This window comes from Paroedura picta, chromosome 2 (genome assembly GCF_049243985.1).
Source record: "Paroedura picta isolate Pp20150507F chromosome 2, Ppicta_v3.0, whole genome shotgun sequence".
In the NCBI taxonomy this organism is placed as follows: Eukaryota; Metazoa; Chordata; class Lepidosauria; order Squamata; family Gekkonidae; genus Paroedura; species Paroedura picta.
Genome location: NC_135370.1, coordinates 143,587,564 through 143,605,268, shown reverse-complemented (window position 1 = coordinate 143,605,268; position 17,705 = coordinate 143,587,564). Strand labels below are relative to the sequence as shown.

The 17,705-nt window shown below is 42.5% G+C and overlaps 1 protein-coding gene across 4 annotated transcripts in view; it reads right to left on the bottom strand.

Annotated features, from left to right (window-relative positions):
* AKAP6 (A-kinase anchoring protein 6) overlaps nt 1-17,705 on the bottom strand; it is a 320,657-nt gene that overhangs the window by 212,544 nt on the left and 90,408 nt on the right. For all 4 annotated transcript variants that reach the window (XM_077323052.1, XM_077323054.1, XM_077323053.1 and 1 more), the window contains 2 exons: nt 12,498-14,297; nt 595-717 (listed from right to left, as the gene is read on the bottom strand). In XM_077323052.1, coding sequence (XP_077179167.1) covers nt 595-717; nt 12,498-14,297 — 1,923 coding nt within the window. The remainder of the gene's footprint in view (nt 1-594; nt 718-12,497; nt 14,298-17,705) is intronic.

Here is a 17,705-nt window from a genome sequence, read left to right as displayed (position 1 = left end):
GCTTACAGATTCTAGATCATCACCATGCAAGTGTTGCCTGTTACTTTCCAGTATTTCCTTTAGAACAAAAACACCAATGTGCGATAAAAACTCACATCACGTAAAACGTTTAAATGATCTAATGGCAGAATTTTAGAATGCAGAAAAAGTAGTATTTTCTTGATAATGAGAACTTCATTAATATTACAAGAATTCTTGTTTAAATTTTACAATGTCAGTGCAAAGCCATTTTTTCCTTTACTTATTACTTTCATTTGGTGGTGCGATTTATTTTCCTGAAGATAATAATTACCACACCATACTGGCTTCTATAAAAACAGTCTTTGTTCCACAACACTTGCTTAAAAGACTGAATAATTTATTAGATACATGTTTATCCCACCTCTCTTCAGCCATGGGCTCAAAAGGGGAACCTTAAAAGATGAACCTGTTTTCTTTGGGGGAAACATGAACCTGATGAAATTTCAGTTTAATGCACTCAACAAGATTACATTACTGCCTTAAAATGAAGTTTGTAGGATTTAATAAGTAAATAAAATGAAAAGCTGGACAGGGTATGTTATTGACTTGAATCATAGTGTAATGCTGTCCTACCAGGTGTGTTTCCAGGTACAGTTTAAGGCTGTCAGTTTCTGCCTTAGGAGGAGTCCAGTTTTCCGTTGTTTCCATGGCTTCATTTAACCAGTGAATGAATTCATCCAGCTTGCTGACAAAACCCTTCCAGGACAAGAGAAGGGGGAAAAGCAACAAGAAAAAGCATGTAAAAGGATGGTCAAGTAAATATTTTTATTGTAACTATAAATCTTCTGTACTTATCTGTTCCCAGCAATTATTTATTATTCTTTATTTATTATGTTGATTTATATATCTTCCTTTTCAGACTAGCTGTCTTGGAGCATTGAACAACATCTAAATATACAATAACAATAAAAATAAACGTTACAACTATTATTAAGATCATTAAAACCATCTAAAATTAAAACCATAAATAGGCAGCTATCAGCCAGGGATCCTTAGTTGGTTGGTATTACTAGAATGGAGTGCTCTCTGAGGAAGGTATACAGAGAGGCGGTCCCTCAGATATGCAGGGTCCAGACTGTGCAAGGCCTTGAAGGTTTAAAACCTTGAAGTGGATCCAGAACTTGACTGGAAGCCAATGCAACTGCTGTAATACAGGTCTTATGAGAGCTCTCCACAGCATTTGTGTAAGAACTCAGGCAGCTGCATTTTGGACCAGCTGCAAGTTCTGGAACAGGTCAAGGGTAGGCCCACAAAGAAATCATCTGTTGGTGACTATTGCATGGATCATGGGGGCTAGGTATTCTGGGGCCAGATAGGGCACTAGTAGTTTTGCTTGGCTTAGATAGGAAAACACCAGCTGTGTTACTTTTGTGGCTTGACCTTCCATCGGTAAGGAAGTAGCAAAAATCCATCCCAGCTTCCTGGCTGACTGCAGCAGTAAGCTGCACTGCTTCCAGCCTGGGGAGGTGCACTTCCCAGCCAGAGGACCTCCATCTTTTAAGGGTTCAGCAGCTTGCTTTGAGCCATTCTGCCACCACCTCCAAGCACCATTCCAATGTGACTGGAGGGGCATCTGACCGATCATCCATCAGGAGACAGAGCTTGGTGTTATCTCACATTTAGCCTTTCACACTGCCATCTCATAGGTTCTCATAAGCATCTTATAAGATGGTCTCACAGCTTTGTTGTGAGTTTTCCTCCCCCCTAGCTCTAGACATCTCAGATTTGATGGCTTTTGGTGATGAAGGAAGGGTAACATTGGAATTAGGAAGACTGAGATAATCTAGGAGCCGGCAATGCAGTATTCTTATCATAATCTATACAACAAGCATGAAAATGAATGATGTCACTGAAGGACTGAAATGGGGGAAATAGGAATAATGAACTACTGATGTCTTTTGATTCTCAGAATTTCTAAATCCATAAAGTCAAGATTTTTCATGGTGTGGCCTAAGGTTCACACATCTTAGGGTAGCTATTACTGAATAAGAACCAAGTAGAAATTGTGTAGGTGGTATATCCTAAAAGTATATTGAACATTCTATTTTTCTTCTTGTTGTTGTCAGCTATTCTGTCATGTGCATCTATTGGGGATTTCATGGCACAGCTGTCATCACAATCCCCAATTCCACACCACCTCCCTCAGCCATTCAGCATTCTGGCTGGTGTCCATTTTGATCTGGTTCACCTACCATGTTCTTTCTCGACCTAGACCTGGCATCTTTTTAAAAAATTGCCAAGAAAATCCTAAGAAAACTCTCAGATGGTTTTCCTTGTTACAGAGTGCATATATTAATTTTAAAACATATCTATCGGACATCATAAAAGCAACAAAGACATAAAATAGTTTTTGTGAATCATGTTACACCACTTCAGTCCTGAAAAGGTGATTTGTTTTTTGAAACAGGCTTGTGCATAACAGAATCTCTTATATAAGAAGGAGAGTTGGTTCTTATATGCTGCTTTTCTCCACCAGGAGTCTCAAAGTGGCTTGCAATTGCCTTCCCTTTCCTCTCCCCACAACAGACACTCTGTGAGGTAGGTGAGGCTGAGAGAGCCCAGATATTACAGCTTGGTCAGAACAGCTTTATCAGTGCTGTGGAAAGCCCAAGGTCACCCAGCTGGCTGCATGTGGGGGAGCGGGGAATCACATCTGGTTTGCCAGATTAGAAAACATCACTCCTAGCCATTACACTAAGCTGATTGTGTGAGGCAAAATTCCTAGACTCTTTAACAAGGTCTGTACTGTCACATGCCACCTGTGATTCGTGCTGCCATATGTATCCTGCATGGATTAGATTTGGGGACACACCTGAAGTATCCTTCTCAGGTGGCAAAGGGCATGGCAGAGGGAAGAGAAGAATGCCTTACTCGGTCTTGGATTCAGTCAATTTAAAAACATTTAAAGCATAAAAGTCACTGGGGAGGAAAGACAGAAACGGATGGGCTTGCAAGTGGGGCAGGATTAATAACCTCTTAGGCCCATTATGCATGGCCACGTAAACGGCGATTTCGGGTCACATGGAAAACACGGAGGGGGAAGAAGCGAAGCAAACCGCTTATGCACGAGACGGGACGCAACAGCAGCAAAACCCAGAGTAACCGATTATGTACGCGGCGACGCTTCTGGTTGCGCCCTGGCTGCCCAGAAGAGGCGCTTTCTTCCACGTTTCGCTAACGTGGCTTTTTCGGCGGCATGCACCAAATCTGTGGCCAGTTGCAGCCGGCGCCGTGCATTATCGGTGATTTTAGGCGACGCCATTCCACCCCGAATGCGGACCTTCACCTCCGTGCATAATGGGCCTTAGTGTTCAAATTCCTGAGAGAAGCTACTTTAAACCAGATCTGAGTGCCTAGACCAATGATGTGCATGCACAGTAGCCCAGGCTGCCCTGGAAGAGCCCTGTAAAATAACTGCAATCTCAATGGTTGGCTGTCTGATAGGTGGAGGGGGGTAAGAGTGGGGAGAAGAACTGGATACAGCCACTTTCTCCACTTCTGACCAGTGTGACACACAGTCCTGGATATTGGGCTGACTGCAGTGATGTACCATTAATTTGTGCATATTATTTGAATATGCACACATATACCTGTTTCACATGACTTCTATGGCAATGTGAAAGATAGCAATATGATAACAATATTAACAAATTTTGAGTCTAATTACACCTTTAACACCAACATAGTCAGATGGAGTGTGATGTGCACTGGTGTTGTGGTTAGGATTGTGGACTTCTAATCTGGCAAGCCGGGTTTGATACCTTGCTCCCCAACATGCAGCCAGCTGGGTGACCTTGGGCTCACCACAGCACTGATACAGCTATTCTGATCAAGCAGTGATATCAGGGCTCTCTCAGCCTCACCTCCCTTACAGGGTGTCTGTTGTGGGGAGAGGAAAGGGAAGCGTAATGTAAGCAGCCTTGAGGCTCCTGGTAGAGAAAAGTGGCATAGAAAAACCAACTCTTCTTTTTCCTACATGAAAGTTTACAACTGAAATAAAACTTTGTTAGTCTTAAAGGTGCCACTGGCCTCAAAATTTGTTCTCCTACTTCACACCAACATTGCTGTCTTCTTGAAATCAGTTTATTAAAATCCATGAAAACATGCCATTGAAGGGACCCCCCCCCCCGCCCAAGACCACTTGGAACTACTATCAATTTACAAACGAGTATATTATCGGAATACTCCTAAACAGGTAAAACTGAGAAGAAAGTCCCATTTTATTAATTTCAGGTTTATTCCCAGCAAAGTATTTTTAGGATTACAGCAAGTACCGTTTCTCCTATTTAAAAGCTGAATAATGTCAGCAGTCTATATTTTATGTTTTCCCCAGTTCAATAAATGCTGCAAAGCTACATCATGGTAACTGTAGTAGAAGGGGATACTGAAATTGCAGTTTTGAGACATGTACACAACCAACCATACATACATATCACTAATATAATATAAAGCTATGATAAACGAGAACTGTTTGTTAGAAGAATATAAATGTCACCCTCGCAGTGTCAGCAAAGGCTGCAGTGTCACTATGACAAGTATGTGTTGCTCTGGTAGAGAACAGAATAGTATAAAATAAAAGCTAGAAAATGACATATAAGTACTGGGAAATATTATAGGGGCTATTTATGTCACAGAAAAAGCCCCTTTGCTAGTAGAAGGCACGAATCACTATAATCCCACGATTTTTCAGATGATGTCTATAAAATTTTATGGACACTGTTCAAATGAAAACAACTGCAGAAATTGAAAATTATTTAGAATACTAAAAGCCTGACACTGAAAATTACTATCAGAGGAGGGATAACATTGACCAGTTCCTAAATCTCTTTGCCTAAGTAAATAGCACCACCTGGAGGCTTCACCGCAGTACAGCTATTCTTACTGCAAGTTTTTTCAGCAAAAGTTGTCTACAAAGTCGTCTCTCAATCCTCCTTTTAACATCATAAAATTCTAACCAGCATCAATCTAATGGATGTTCTCTTTACTCTACATGTGTTGTCTTTGTTGACTTTCGTGTGCTAGCGGACAATTGTGCTGCTCACATTTGTGACAGACATGATGAACTAGTCACTTATTGAGTGCATTTTGGGCTGATTTTTCTGGGCCAACCCCACCTTCCTGTAACATCTAGTGCTGGTACTGAGTAATTTCTTCCTGTTATCTGCAGAGCTTCCTCACCAACTTGAGACTCGGTCACTTGGCACCGCTGAGCAAACTCTTTGAGGGACCGAAATGCTGGAGTCTTGTTGTTCCCAGAGTTTTAAGTTCCAGAGGTGAAGTGAGTGGTCTGGAAGTCACCAGAATGACACTGCCAGGAAGTAGATGTATGCGAGCCCTAAGCAAGTTGTGGTTTTACTGTCTTCTCAAAGAAATCTCAACTCGCGCTTTTGAATGACTCATGCTTGCTTCCGATCAATAAGAGTGAAATACAGCAGCAGAATAAGCTTTGGGTTCAAAGTGCTTCAGATCTCTTTTCACAATGGTTCTTAATAAATTCCCTTACTGCTGATATTATTTGCTGGTCTTGCACATCCTTACGTTTGACTAGCACTGGATGATGTTCTGTGGCAACTAAAAGAACTGCCAGGATAAGCTTGAATACGTAATGGAGCACAGGCTTTTAATATTCCTCTGATTATTATTTATGGCCTTTGTGAAATATTGAAAAATACCTGAAGGCAATAATTATTTGCATGAGTCTTTTGAAAACTGGACTGGGCCTATTCTGCGCATTAGCATTTGCAATCAGAATACCAATGAAAAATAATGACAATATGACTGAAGAAAGTCAAAATGAAATGAGAATAAAATTATTTCAGCTCATCAACAAGGGAGGGGAATTATGGGAACATGCCTCCAGCTGCATATAATCCAGGCCAATCATGTTGCAGGTTCTTAAAGCCCGGACATGGCCAAACACAGCCTGCAGTTTGTAGCAATGAGAAGGGATGCTGGCAGGCCTGCTATAAGAGAAGGCCTGGTGTTCCTAGAGACCAGTCCAGCAAAGCCCAGAGCAGCCTAGTATGTTGTATAAGTGCACCTTAGTTTTTCTGCTTCTTTACATTTCTGGTTTAAATTGTGGTGGTACTTGTTGTAAGTTGCTTTGGGTTCCCATTGGAAAGAAAAGTACAACAAGAAATGCCCTAAATAAGCAGAAAATCGCAGAGTACTACAGAAACAGAAGTTCTCCAACTTTCTGACTATATTGGAAAAGTTACCTCCTATGTGAATTGGTCACCTCAAAGAGTTGATTTTTTCACCTCCACCTGTGGCATGGAACATAGTTGGAAAAGCCACTTAAATCTAATAAATTGAGTTCTGTTTCACAAGAGAGCCACGAGGTGAGTAACTACAGAGAAAATGATGGCTTGGGTCCTGCAACTGGTAATGTGTTGTGTGTTCTAGGAGGTTTCCAACCACTTCCTGTTAACTTTCAAACTAAGGGGCCTTGGACAGTATCATCTCCTGTTCCATTTCCAGGAAAGGCTTGGACATATCCCAAATATGGCCTATTGCTGACTCACTCCTGCATGTAATTGCAATATGCATAACCTGCCTGCACAGTCAAGTAGCAAGGGATTATAATGACCTTCCATAAATATTTCTGTGGTCTGGATGGAAGGGGGCTCCACTGGCCATCAGCATAAATGATGGAAAAAGTAGTCCTTGAGAGCTGACATTTGGTAATTTGAGGAGACTGATGAGTAAAAAGCAGCAGAGGTATGAAAACCATGTTTCTCAAGCTATAGTTTCCCAGAATACAAAATTCATTGTGGAAATACCCATCCTCTTCCCTGTACAGTTAGGCTTAATATTTGTCTTAACTGGGGCCAAACAGGAATATTTTATCTCATGAATCTGAATTGTACTGATTATACACCCCCCCCCCTTACTTCTCTCTGCAGGCCTTAATTGGTTACAACTGGTAATTACACTGCTGGTACATAGTAGAGATAAACGCAATATGTTCACCAACTACTCTGAGGTGTCCGTTCAATGCTCTAGGAGATGTTCCTCAGACTGGTATCTCAGAGTTAAGGGAAATTACAAGGACTGGGACAGGAATCCTCCTTAGGGCTACCACAGATCATGACAAACCAATCAGAATATTCCTTCACAGCTAGGGAGAAAGGATCTGCTATGCTTCCCACACACATCACATAATCAGGCTGGGCAACATAATGTCCCTGGAGACAGTTAATAGTTAATTCAAAACGAGTTTAAAAGAATATTAACAAAGAAGTAGCTGTTGCTGCAAAGATTCTATGAATACTCTGGACCTTCTTAAATCCTTCTTTCATGCCAAAATATGTAAGTTCCTTAAATCATGGGTCTACTTTCAAGTGCTTATCTTGGCACTCATGAGTTGAGAACCACTGGCTTGGAAAGGACTTCTAAACATTTAACAATTTCCCAAGTTTCTCTGTAAAGAAAAATCAAGAGAAATGAGAACCAACCAGGACCTAAAATGTAAGTTTTAGCTAAACTGGGCCTATCCCAAGGAGTCCAATCACCAAAATAAAGTACAAAGTTAAGAGCTGGATCTAAGTTGTGCTCAGGTAACAAGAGTAGAGCCCAAAGGAAAATGAATGGCAGTGTGATATAGGGCACAAAAACAATGGAATGCTGAAACTCTTAGGCAATGTCCAGCTAGAGTTCCCATTCTTCAAGCGGGCCCTGGTGTCACCCTAGAATTCCCAGATCTCTGGACTGCAGAGCTCTGTGTCTGTGGAGAAAATGCCACTTTCAAAGGCCAGGCTCCGTAGCACAGGGGTGGCCAAACTGTGGCTCTACAGAGATCCACAGACTACAATTACCATGAGCCCCTGCCAGCAGTTTAGCCATCCCTACCATAGCATCAATGCACTTCTCTGAGCTGAGCTTCCTGTACTTCTGAAACTCAACCATCCCCAGCCTCCAGAAATCACCCTTGCTAGAGATGGCAACCCTGGCTACAATCCAGAAGACAGAAAATTGTGTGGTGGTGTGGATTATTAAAGCAAATGCAATACTGTTGAAAAAAATAAATAAAGGAGAATAACTTTTGGTGAAGTCTAATTCTACTTCCTGGAGTTATTTTTATTGTTAAATATAATAAGTCATTGTGCCTATGTTTGCTTATTGTAATGGGGATATTACATGACTTCAGATTTCCATAAGTGCATCGCCAAAGATGTTGAAATAAACCTCTATTAATATCTTTCATTGAAGTAATACCTGTGACTAACTGCACCATTTATGCACTTCTAGCTGACTGCAGTTGCCTTGAGTCAGTTGTGACTCACACCACACTTTACTTTGGTTGAATTTTAGAATCAGAATGCATCTCTGAAAAGGCTGCACTGGCAACTCTAGGCCCCAAGAGGGTGCTCAGTTGCCACATCTAAGGACAGCACTGCATGCAGCAGCACATGCAAATCCAAGTCCAGGTTTTGTCTGCTTGTTGCGGGCAGAGGGGGAGTGTTACTGAATACACGGATGGGCATTTGCTTCTGGATAATTGCTGAACACACAGCAAAGATACAGCAACCCTGAGCCAACAAAAAGAACTTAAAATCATCGAAAAGTCAACCGAAAATCAGGGAATGACAAAAAAAAAAGACTGCCAGAATAACGATAATGGAAGCATGGACCAAATTCTTTAATTGCTTTTGTTTCTCCTGCCATGTTTTGGGGTCCTTCTTCTGCTTCACACAGTTTTTATTCATGTACTGAACATTCACTGCAGAAATCCCAACTATACTTTGAATTGTATTAAAAGCATAATTTAATTCCATGACCAATTATTAGGCAAACGATAAGTATTTCTCAACAATACTGTCCTAACTTAACAGCCTTATTCCATAGCAGGCCTTAATCATCACAATGCAAATATAGGTTTTTGTTCTTTAAAATATTTGAAAAAGGGGAAGAGCCATCCGCAAGAAAACTGAGTTATGATTATACCTCCACAAGGGATTTCAGTTACTTTTGAGGCTCATTCAATATGAGTATAACCCTGGGCTCCACTCTGAGGGGGTGACTGTGAAGTTCCACCCTCACTCGTAGAGGGGGGGGAAGAAGAGCAGTTTCCTGCTTGTGCCTGCCCCCTATGGGGATCAGACAGCTTGCTCATGGCCTGTGGCATCTGTGCCAGGGCCTGTCCAACCAGCCTCCAGTGGCAACACTTGCCCACTTGGCATGGTGTAAAGGCTATCCCTTGCTTTGCCTGGCAGGGGGCAACAATTCTGGACTTGTGCCTGGGCCCCCAGAAATACTAAGCTACCTGATAACACATCATGAAAGATGCATTAACTTTCAGATTACACATGAATTTATAGGAAGTTGTCTTATACTGAAAGAAAACATTGGCCTAGATAGTAATGGCTATGACTCGCAGTGACTCCTCCAGATCTGTGAGATCACTTTAACACCACCTACTAATGAATCCTTTGACCTACAACTTCTGGGGATTGAACCTGGGCCCTTCTACATGCAAAGCAGATGATCTACCGCTGACAGACAGACTCACCACTGACTGAGACGTGGGTCTTTCATGTTCTGCACTGATCATGAAACACTCTGATGAACAAGGAAAGTACCTGATAGCTAGTGTAGTGTAGTGGTTAGAGTGTTGGACTAAGATCTGGGAGACCCGGGTTCAGATTCCCACAATGCCATGGAAGCTTGCTTAGTGACTTTAGTCCAATGTGATAGCCCATGAACCAGGGGCTCCTGTTTCATCTGGGAGTCCCATCACTCTCCAGACTACCCATTAACAGGTTGATACTAGGGGGATAGGCTAGTCTGCATTTGTTGTTGTTTTCCCAAATAAAAGAGTCCCAAGTTCAAATTCTGGGGCTTTCCGCACCGGGATCTTTGTAGCAAATTGGTTGCTGAATGAAAAATCACCATTTAAAATAGTGGAATTCATCGTTATGCATACCTGCCTTTGTAGTGGAATCCAGTTGCGTTTTGTAGCGTTTCCCACAGGCTTCCGGTCTCGGCAAAAATCGCTAGCCAGGAAGCGCTATTGCCAAGCTCATCCCGCCCCTGGCCGTCAAGCAGCCAATGGGTGGCCGTTAGCATGCTCCCAAACAGCCCCTTTCCCTTTAAGAAAGTTTTTAAAAAAAACACACCCATTGCAACGAATCTGTGTTTATTCGTTGCAACGGAGAGACCCATCCAGCTGCCTGGTGTGTTTGAGCTGTCGTTTCATCGTTGCCACGCTCCCTCCGAGTGAAAAAAAAAATCCCCCCCCTCTCACGGGCCCGATTTTCGGCCGAAAAAAGTGTAAAAAATAAAGGGAAAATACATCAGCAAACGGGCTTCTCTGTGTTTGTGCTTAGTGACTCTGGGGAGGGACTGAAGCCGGGGAAGCCTCTAAACAGAAAGAGGCTCGCTGGTGCGTTTATCCCCGCTCGCTCGGAGAAAAAAAAATGGCGATCGCTTCGCCGGAAGATCAGAGGAGAGAGCCAGGGGAAGGGACTTTGTAGAAACCGCAACAATGTTAATGCACAGGTCTTTTTCACTAGTGTTGCAGATTGGTTGCAGGAGTGTATCGCTTTCCGGAGGGTGAATCCACTTTTGGGGATTTCCCTGAAAGCGCTACAATGAAGCGCTTTTTGCAGATCGGTTTCAGGTGTGTGGCAGATTGTCAACGACGTTGTGCATAACGGCAAATCAATAGCGTTTTCAATTGGCAACCATTGTGCAATTTTGAAGGCGTGCGAAAAGCCCCCTGGTTGCAGCCTAGAGCCCTGCTTATTTCATTATCTTGTCCACTTGCCTACATCAAGACTCTGCTCATACTCTGAGATGTGGGTTCCTGCCTCTAGGCACGCTCTGGTCTTGTTTTGGGGACTGGGGTGGGGGTGGAAGTGACAGAGCATCATAGGTCTGCCCCAGCCCTGTTTCTGATGTGTGTGTATGGGGGGTGGGGGGGTGGAATGGCAAAGGCCTGTCCTGGCCCTATTTCAGCAGGCTCCCACTGCAAACTCATTTGGTGAAGAGCAAATGGGTAGCTAGCCGAGAGTGAGATATGGTTCTGTTCACAAATCATCTGAAAATAGTTCTGTGCTGTCACTTCCTATGCTGTGGGAGTGGCCTGGCGATGTCACATCCAGTGGAAGTATCTGGGTGATGTTACTTCTGGTGACATGTGACTTCTGAGGGAATGGCAGGAAGGTGTGACCTGCTGAAATTACTTCTGTGGATTCTGGAAGCCTGAAGAATGTTTCAGGGGTTTCTCAACAGTAAAAAGGTTGAGGAAGGCTGCTCTATGCACTGCATCCTCACCACTGGGTTAGGCTTTCAGGTGACCAAGCCTCCAAAGCACAGCTTGCTGCTCTTATGACCTTCCAGACTTTTCCAACTATCCTCTTGTGCTTTTCAGACAGTTATCCCCCACACACACTCTTCCTTGCACAGCTTTTATTCTGTTTCCTCCTGCCACACACATTCTGTGTTCTCTTGGCCTATGCCTGGATTACTTTTACTACCCAACTTCTACTCACAAGACAGTCTTTACTCCTTAGGATGCTAATTCTGGCAGTTATTGCCCCACCTGTTTTTTAGGTGCCTTCAGTGATCCGTTGTGTCTTTCCCTCCTGTATGCAGCCTCTCTTGGGGCTGTTCCCAGGCTCCCTCAATTTGCACTCCACACATGGATCCCTTGTGGCATGACACCTAGTCACCCCAACTCCCAACCTAACCTGCCTCAGAAGACTGTTGTAACAATAAAATAGAGGGGATGAAAACTGAATCCCAACAGAGGAAATAGGAAGGCAATAAATGAAACAAACAAACAAACAAACAAATAATGCGTGTTCAAAGATCAGGCGATTATTTTCAGGAGCTGTATTTCTCCACTAATCTATATGCTAATCCAAACTGAAAACACATGATCTAGGGAACCAACAGAACTACTGATACGGGGGGGGGGGGGGATAGGAACTACTTATCTCACCCTCTCTTCCATTCTCATTGCCTCTTCTCTTTCTGGAGCCTAGAACTGGGAAGATGAAAATGAAGGTGGAAGTAGGAGGACACAGTTTCCATAGACCAGGAGTGGCCAAACTGGAGCTCTCCTGATGTCCATGGACTAAAATTCCCATGAGCACCTGCCAGAACTGTAGTCCATGGACATCTGGAGAGCCACAGTTTGGCCACTGCTGGTGGCCACTCCCAAGTTTGGCCTCTCCTGGTGGCCACTCCCAAAACATCGTTTGAAGAGCCATCATATTTTGAAAAGTGAAACGTCACCACACAGTTCCAAGCAACATGACATAATTTCAGAAAACTGTGAATCTTTAAGATGTCCGTGTGAATAAACCCTGAGCATGCAAAAAATAAAACAGATTTTAAAATGATTAGACAGTATTCCTGCTTTTGTACGAAATACAAACAGTTTACTGTGACAGTTCTATATCCCTTTTTTTTTAAATCAGTCTATTCCCTTATAAGTGATGAACTATAAAAATGTATTATTTCCTTACCTCCATTTTTTCCCATATAATTTCATAATTATCCTGGTGTTGTATATCTTGCATTAGCTGCTGAATTAAAGCTGATTTATTTGAGGTTGATATTTCATTCTTATCAGAAGGCTGTGTAACTGAGGGTGTTTTTGTCCTATCGTCTATATACTTTTTAATGCTAGATGAGGACGTACAAAACTCTTCATCTGAAAGTATGTCACTAAGAGGACCAGATTCAATGCTGTCACCAACTGAAGAGACAATGTCACTTGAAGAACTTGGTGAAACTCTCCCTAATCTTTTTTGCTTCTTTTTAATCTGGTATGTTGGATAAAGCTCAGAATCAGAGTTCATTTCTGAGAGTTCCCAGTCATCAATGTTTTGAATGGTCTCTCCTTGAGGTTTCTGTGGAAGTAGCTTTGTCAAATTTTCTAACTTCAGAGCAAGGACTTCAGTCTGCTTGAGGTGTGATGGAAGAGCTAAGTACTCATCAGAACCATACCAGGCCTCAACAACTTTACTATCAGTATTAACAGAACTGGGTGAAGACAAGTGAACCTTTTTGCTCTTATTTCTTGGAAGAACTGGAGATGAGGACACCACAGACTCTGAGTCAGCTGAAGACCCACCTCCTTGACTGTGAGCTGATGAAGTAGAACGGTCACTACAGTACTGGCCATTCACTTCTTGCCGTTTACAAGGCTCAGAAGAAGTGGAAGTTGAATCGCTTTCTGTTCCTTCCATGGACTGTAAGCTACCAAAAGGAATTCCATTTTGCAAAGAAAAAGCTGTTCTTTTTTTAACCTGCTTGGCCGATGTTGCATTTGATACAATTTCAGGTATTTTGCATGATGCCACCTCCTCAGGAATGTCATGGGTTTTCTTGCACCTCAGTTTCTCCCTTCTAGTGAAGTTACTAGGTTTACCTAGACCAAGTGAACTTTCCTTGAGGTGGTTTTTTATTGCGTATTCAAGGTTCTGATCACCTATGTTGTGTAAACAGTCACAGGACTGACTGATAGCGGAGGGACAGTTAGTGTATGCCGTTTGTAATGCCAGACAGAGCTTGGACCTGTCTGGTGGATCTAACAATGAGGGTGTGCTCCTACTTATTTCTGTCTTGAACATCAGAGAGATTTGGTTTTTTATATCATTTACAACCATGTCTGTTTTGAATATGTCTTCTTTTAAAAACAAACCTCGTTTGGGCAAGGTGGGTTGGGTGGGAGAATCCTCGTTGTAGTCAAAGCAGTCTCTTATTGATCTCTTTGGAGTTAGGTTTTCACAGTGAGGATGTTGCTTGGTTTTTTTAACATTGGATGGTGCTGGGCTCAGTTCCTGCTTAACCAAGTCAGAGACTGTCTCACTTTCAGATGATATGCCACAAACTTCAATGCAAGATGCTTTACAAAGAGGCAAGTTCCCTGAAATATGAGAGGGTGAAAGGTCAGTGGATACAGTAGATGATGTTTTGCCTTCTTCTTCCAGGTCTTTTGACAATGGCAAATGGACTTCTGTTGCATTAATGTCTTTATTATCTTTGGAAGCGATTGTGTCTGTTGCTACTGTTAGTAATCCCACACTTTGGATCAGCTCTGGAAAGTCTTCTTCCATTTCACCACAGTTCCAGGATTCAAAGGGTTTTGTTTTAGTCTGACTGGAAGTCATGTCACCAAGGGCACCAAGCAACTCCTCACTAGGACTGTAATCAGACAGTTCAAATGCAGTAATTCCACAATCCAGTGACAAGTAATTTTGAGAACATTTGATAGTTAGCTGTCCTGAATCATCCACTTCAGTTAAAGAGTCAAGACGGTCCTGTGACAAAATAGAAAAAGGGGTAGGTTTTTGTAAGAAATATTTCATTTGCATCAGTTGGTGATAGGCAGATGCATTTTTCAATTCACTAGTGTAAATATAACAAAACAAAAATAAGGAACAGTTTTCTTCTGTATAAAATAACATTATAGAAAATAGCATAAATACATTCCAGCCAAAATGGATTCCAGCCATCCCAGTATGTACATTCCAGCCAAAATGGATAAGTTGTAAGGAAATATTTGAGGATAAAATAGTAAGATCAAAACCCTGCTTGCCTTCGGGGAGGGCGGTATATAAATATAATAAATAAATAAATAAAAAGTCTCAAATATCTATAAATGGATTTCTACTTGGAGTAGAATTATTCATGATAGGCACAGCAGTGCAACCTTTCTGCTGTGCCTATCATGAATAATTAGAATGCTTTCTATTCATGTTTGTTTCTACAATAATATCTGAGGAAAATCTGACAAAACCCAAGCAAAATTCAAAAAGATTCTGCAAATTTTCTAGGGCCTATTTGGTCCTACTCATTTTGAAATTTGGTAAGAAAGTTCTTTAGAAAGTGGCCTCATCCATTCAGCCAGCATGTGAGACAGTGCTTCCAAACATCCCATTCCAGGGTGTCCTCCTCCACTGAGAGAGAAAAAGGAATATTCCTTCCATGAGCATTAACTCTTCTCAGTAGAAAGAGAATAACCCACTCCATTTGACACTGGTCTTGAGGAATATATAACTTGTACAGAGAGGAAGAAGAGAAGGAATCACACTCAAATTATTCTCTCTTTCCGTGAGCTGATGTCCCCTAGCAAGTATAATGTTCTGAGGGGAAGTCAATTCTGAGGGGAAGTTTAGGAGAGATTCCTTTTCTTCCTCCAATCCTTCCCCCTTTCTTTCAGGACTGATTGATTGATTGATTGATTGATTGATTGATTGATATACTGCCGCTCTTCACATGGACTCATGGCAGTTAATAACAATAATAACTTTAAAACATAATAAAACTCATAAAACATCCCTTTCAACAAACCGCAAAATAACCCCTTCTTATAACTCCAATCCCTTTCCCTTCCTGTTCAGCCAAAGGTCAAGTTATCTCCCATTGGGGGTGAGGTGCCATGCAGGTTTTACTTCAGGGGAGGTCCTCAGATGGAAGACCGGGACTCCAGTAGTTATTTTTTTTACTGTTGATTTTTCATACTTCTTTCACCGGCACAAACTGAATCTGGTTTAGTGATTCCCAGTGGCACTGGTCATTTCCTCCCGCACCATGGAAGTCTTAAAGAAACAGGAATTGAATATGTTATATCCATATAAGAGTACTGTGTGCCAGGTTTTCAGCTTTCCTTTAAAAAGGGAAGGGGGAGAGAAAGTAAATTTTTAGCCTTTTCCTGTGGAGTGATATAAAGGAAAGGGCATATCTATGCAATGGAAGGAACTAGAGGCAAGCTTTTTTCTTTAGATGTAAGCCGGAATAGAAACTGACATATACATTGCTATAGCGTTATCTGTTCCCTCTTAATAAAAGAGTAAGGGGTGTTGGGGTGGGGTCAGTCTGGGATGGGGGGTAATAATTGGCCCCTTGGCCCCGGACTGACAAGTGGAGGGGCCAATCGGAAGGCGCGAAGCAGACAAAACTGGTTCTTTTGTCTCCTGTTTCCTCTGTACAACCCTGTGCAGTAGGCCTCAATTCTTTCAATTCAACAACAACCTGTGTGGGAGGCCTTACATGTTTCTTCTCTACCACAACCCTGTCCAAAGTAGCCCTTTCTGCCAGGGGAGCTGATCTTTATACTCTGCAGGTGATCTGTAATTCCAGGAGCTCTCCAGGCCCCACCTGGAGGTTGGCTACCCTGGGTTGGAAATATTCCTGGAGGTTTGGAGGTGGGACTTCAAAATCGTACAATGCCTCAGAGTTCAGCCTTCAAAGGAGCCATTTTTGCTTGCAGTTGGGAGGGAGTGATGCAGGTGTGTCCCTCCTGGGCTATGGGCTATGGCCAGCCCTTACCAGCAACTGTTTGTATTCTGGGGTGAAGACCAGCATCAGGCCTGTGAGTCTGGAAAGTGCAGGAAGATCTAAATAAATATTTACAGCCTGAAACTGTAAATAGTGAACAAGTAAATGGCTGGAGACACATGGGAACTGTAATAACCTTTTTCAACCTTGGCCTGGCAAATAAAAAAACAGTATAAAAAAACCTTACTAAGGTCAAGACTGCTGTGCACAGAGAGTCTTCCTCTTAGGGTTGCCAGCTTCCCTGTGAGGCTCTCTACCCCACCTCCCTCATGGGGAGTCTGCTATGGGGAGAGAAAGGGAAGACAATTGGAAAATTCTTTGAGACACCTGAGGCCTGCTGGGTCAATGCGGCCCATTCCCAGTTCTCTCATACCTCTCACAGCCCCACATATCTCACAGGTTGACTATTGTGTAAGGTGACCAGATTGTCCCACTTTTGGAGGGACATCTGGGGGCACCTGGCAAATTGTACTTACTTTGAAATTAAAAAAATATATATCACAATACTATTTTTGTGTTCTATGCATTCTATGAAACTTTTTGTTGCTCCATATAGACCAAATTTTTAATCAAGAACCCCCCCCCCCTGGTCAATGGTGTCCCACTTTACCAATGTTAAGATCTGGTCACCTTACTATTGTGGGGAGATGAATGGAAAAGGTGTTTGTAAACCACTTTGAGACTCCTTTGGGTAGTAAACAACTTGGTGTAGTGCTTAAGAGCAGCAGCTTCTAATCTGGTGAGCCGGGTCTGATTCCCTGCACCTCCACAAGCAGCCAACTGGATGACCTTTGGTTCATCACAACCCTATTTGAAGCTGTTCTCACAGAACAGTCTCTCTCAGAGGTCTCTCAGCCTCACCTACCTCACAAGATGTCTGTTGTGGGAAGAGGAAGGGAAGGTGATTGTAAGCTGCGTTGAGACTCCTCTGGGCACTGAAAAGTGTAATAAAAAACAACTCTTCTCTTCCTCCTCTCCTGTATTGTGGTTGTCAGACAAATCAGGCCTGGTACATTTGTAAAAATTGGTTCCCTCAAGTAACTAAAAGGAATTCTTACAACATTTAACAGTAACATGATTTGAGCTGCCTCAGGGAAAAAATGCAGTATTGTTCACTCTGCCAGCAAGTGGTCCTCTGGTGTCTTGAGGTCTTTGGGGTCTTGACGTCTTTCACATCACCAACTACCTAAATTAGGGATAGTCAAACTGTAGCCCTCCAGATGTCTGGACGCATTTGCAGGCAGGGGCTCATGGGAATTGTAGTACATGGACATCTGGAGGGCCGCAGTTTGACTATCCCTAACCTAAACCATTACCTGGAGGTGCTGCATACCCAACAGATGTTCTACATTGAGGCACATCTGCTCCCCAGATTTTCTGCAAATATA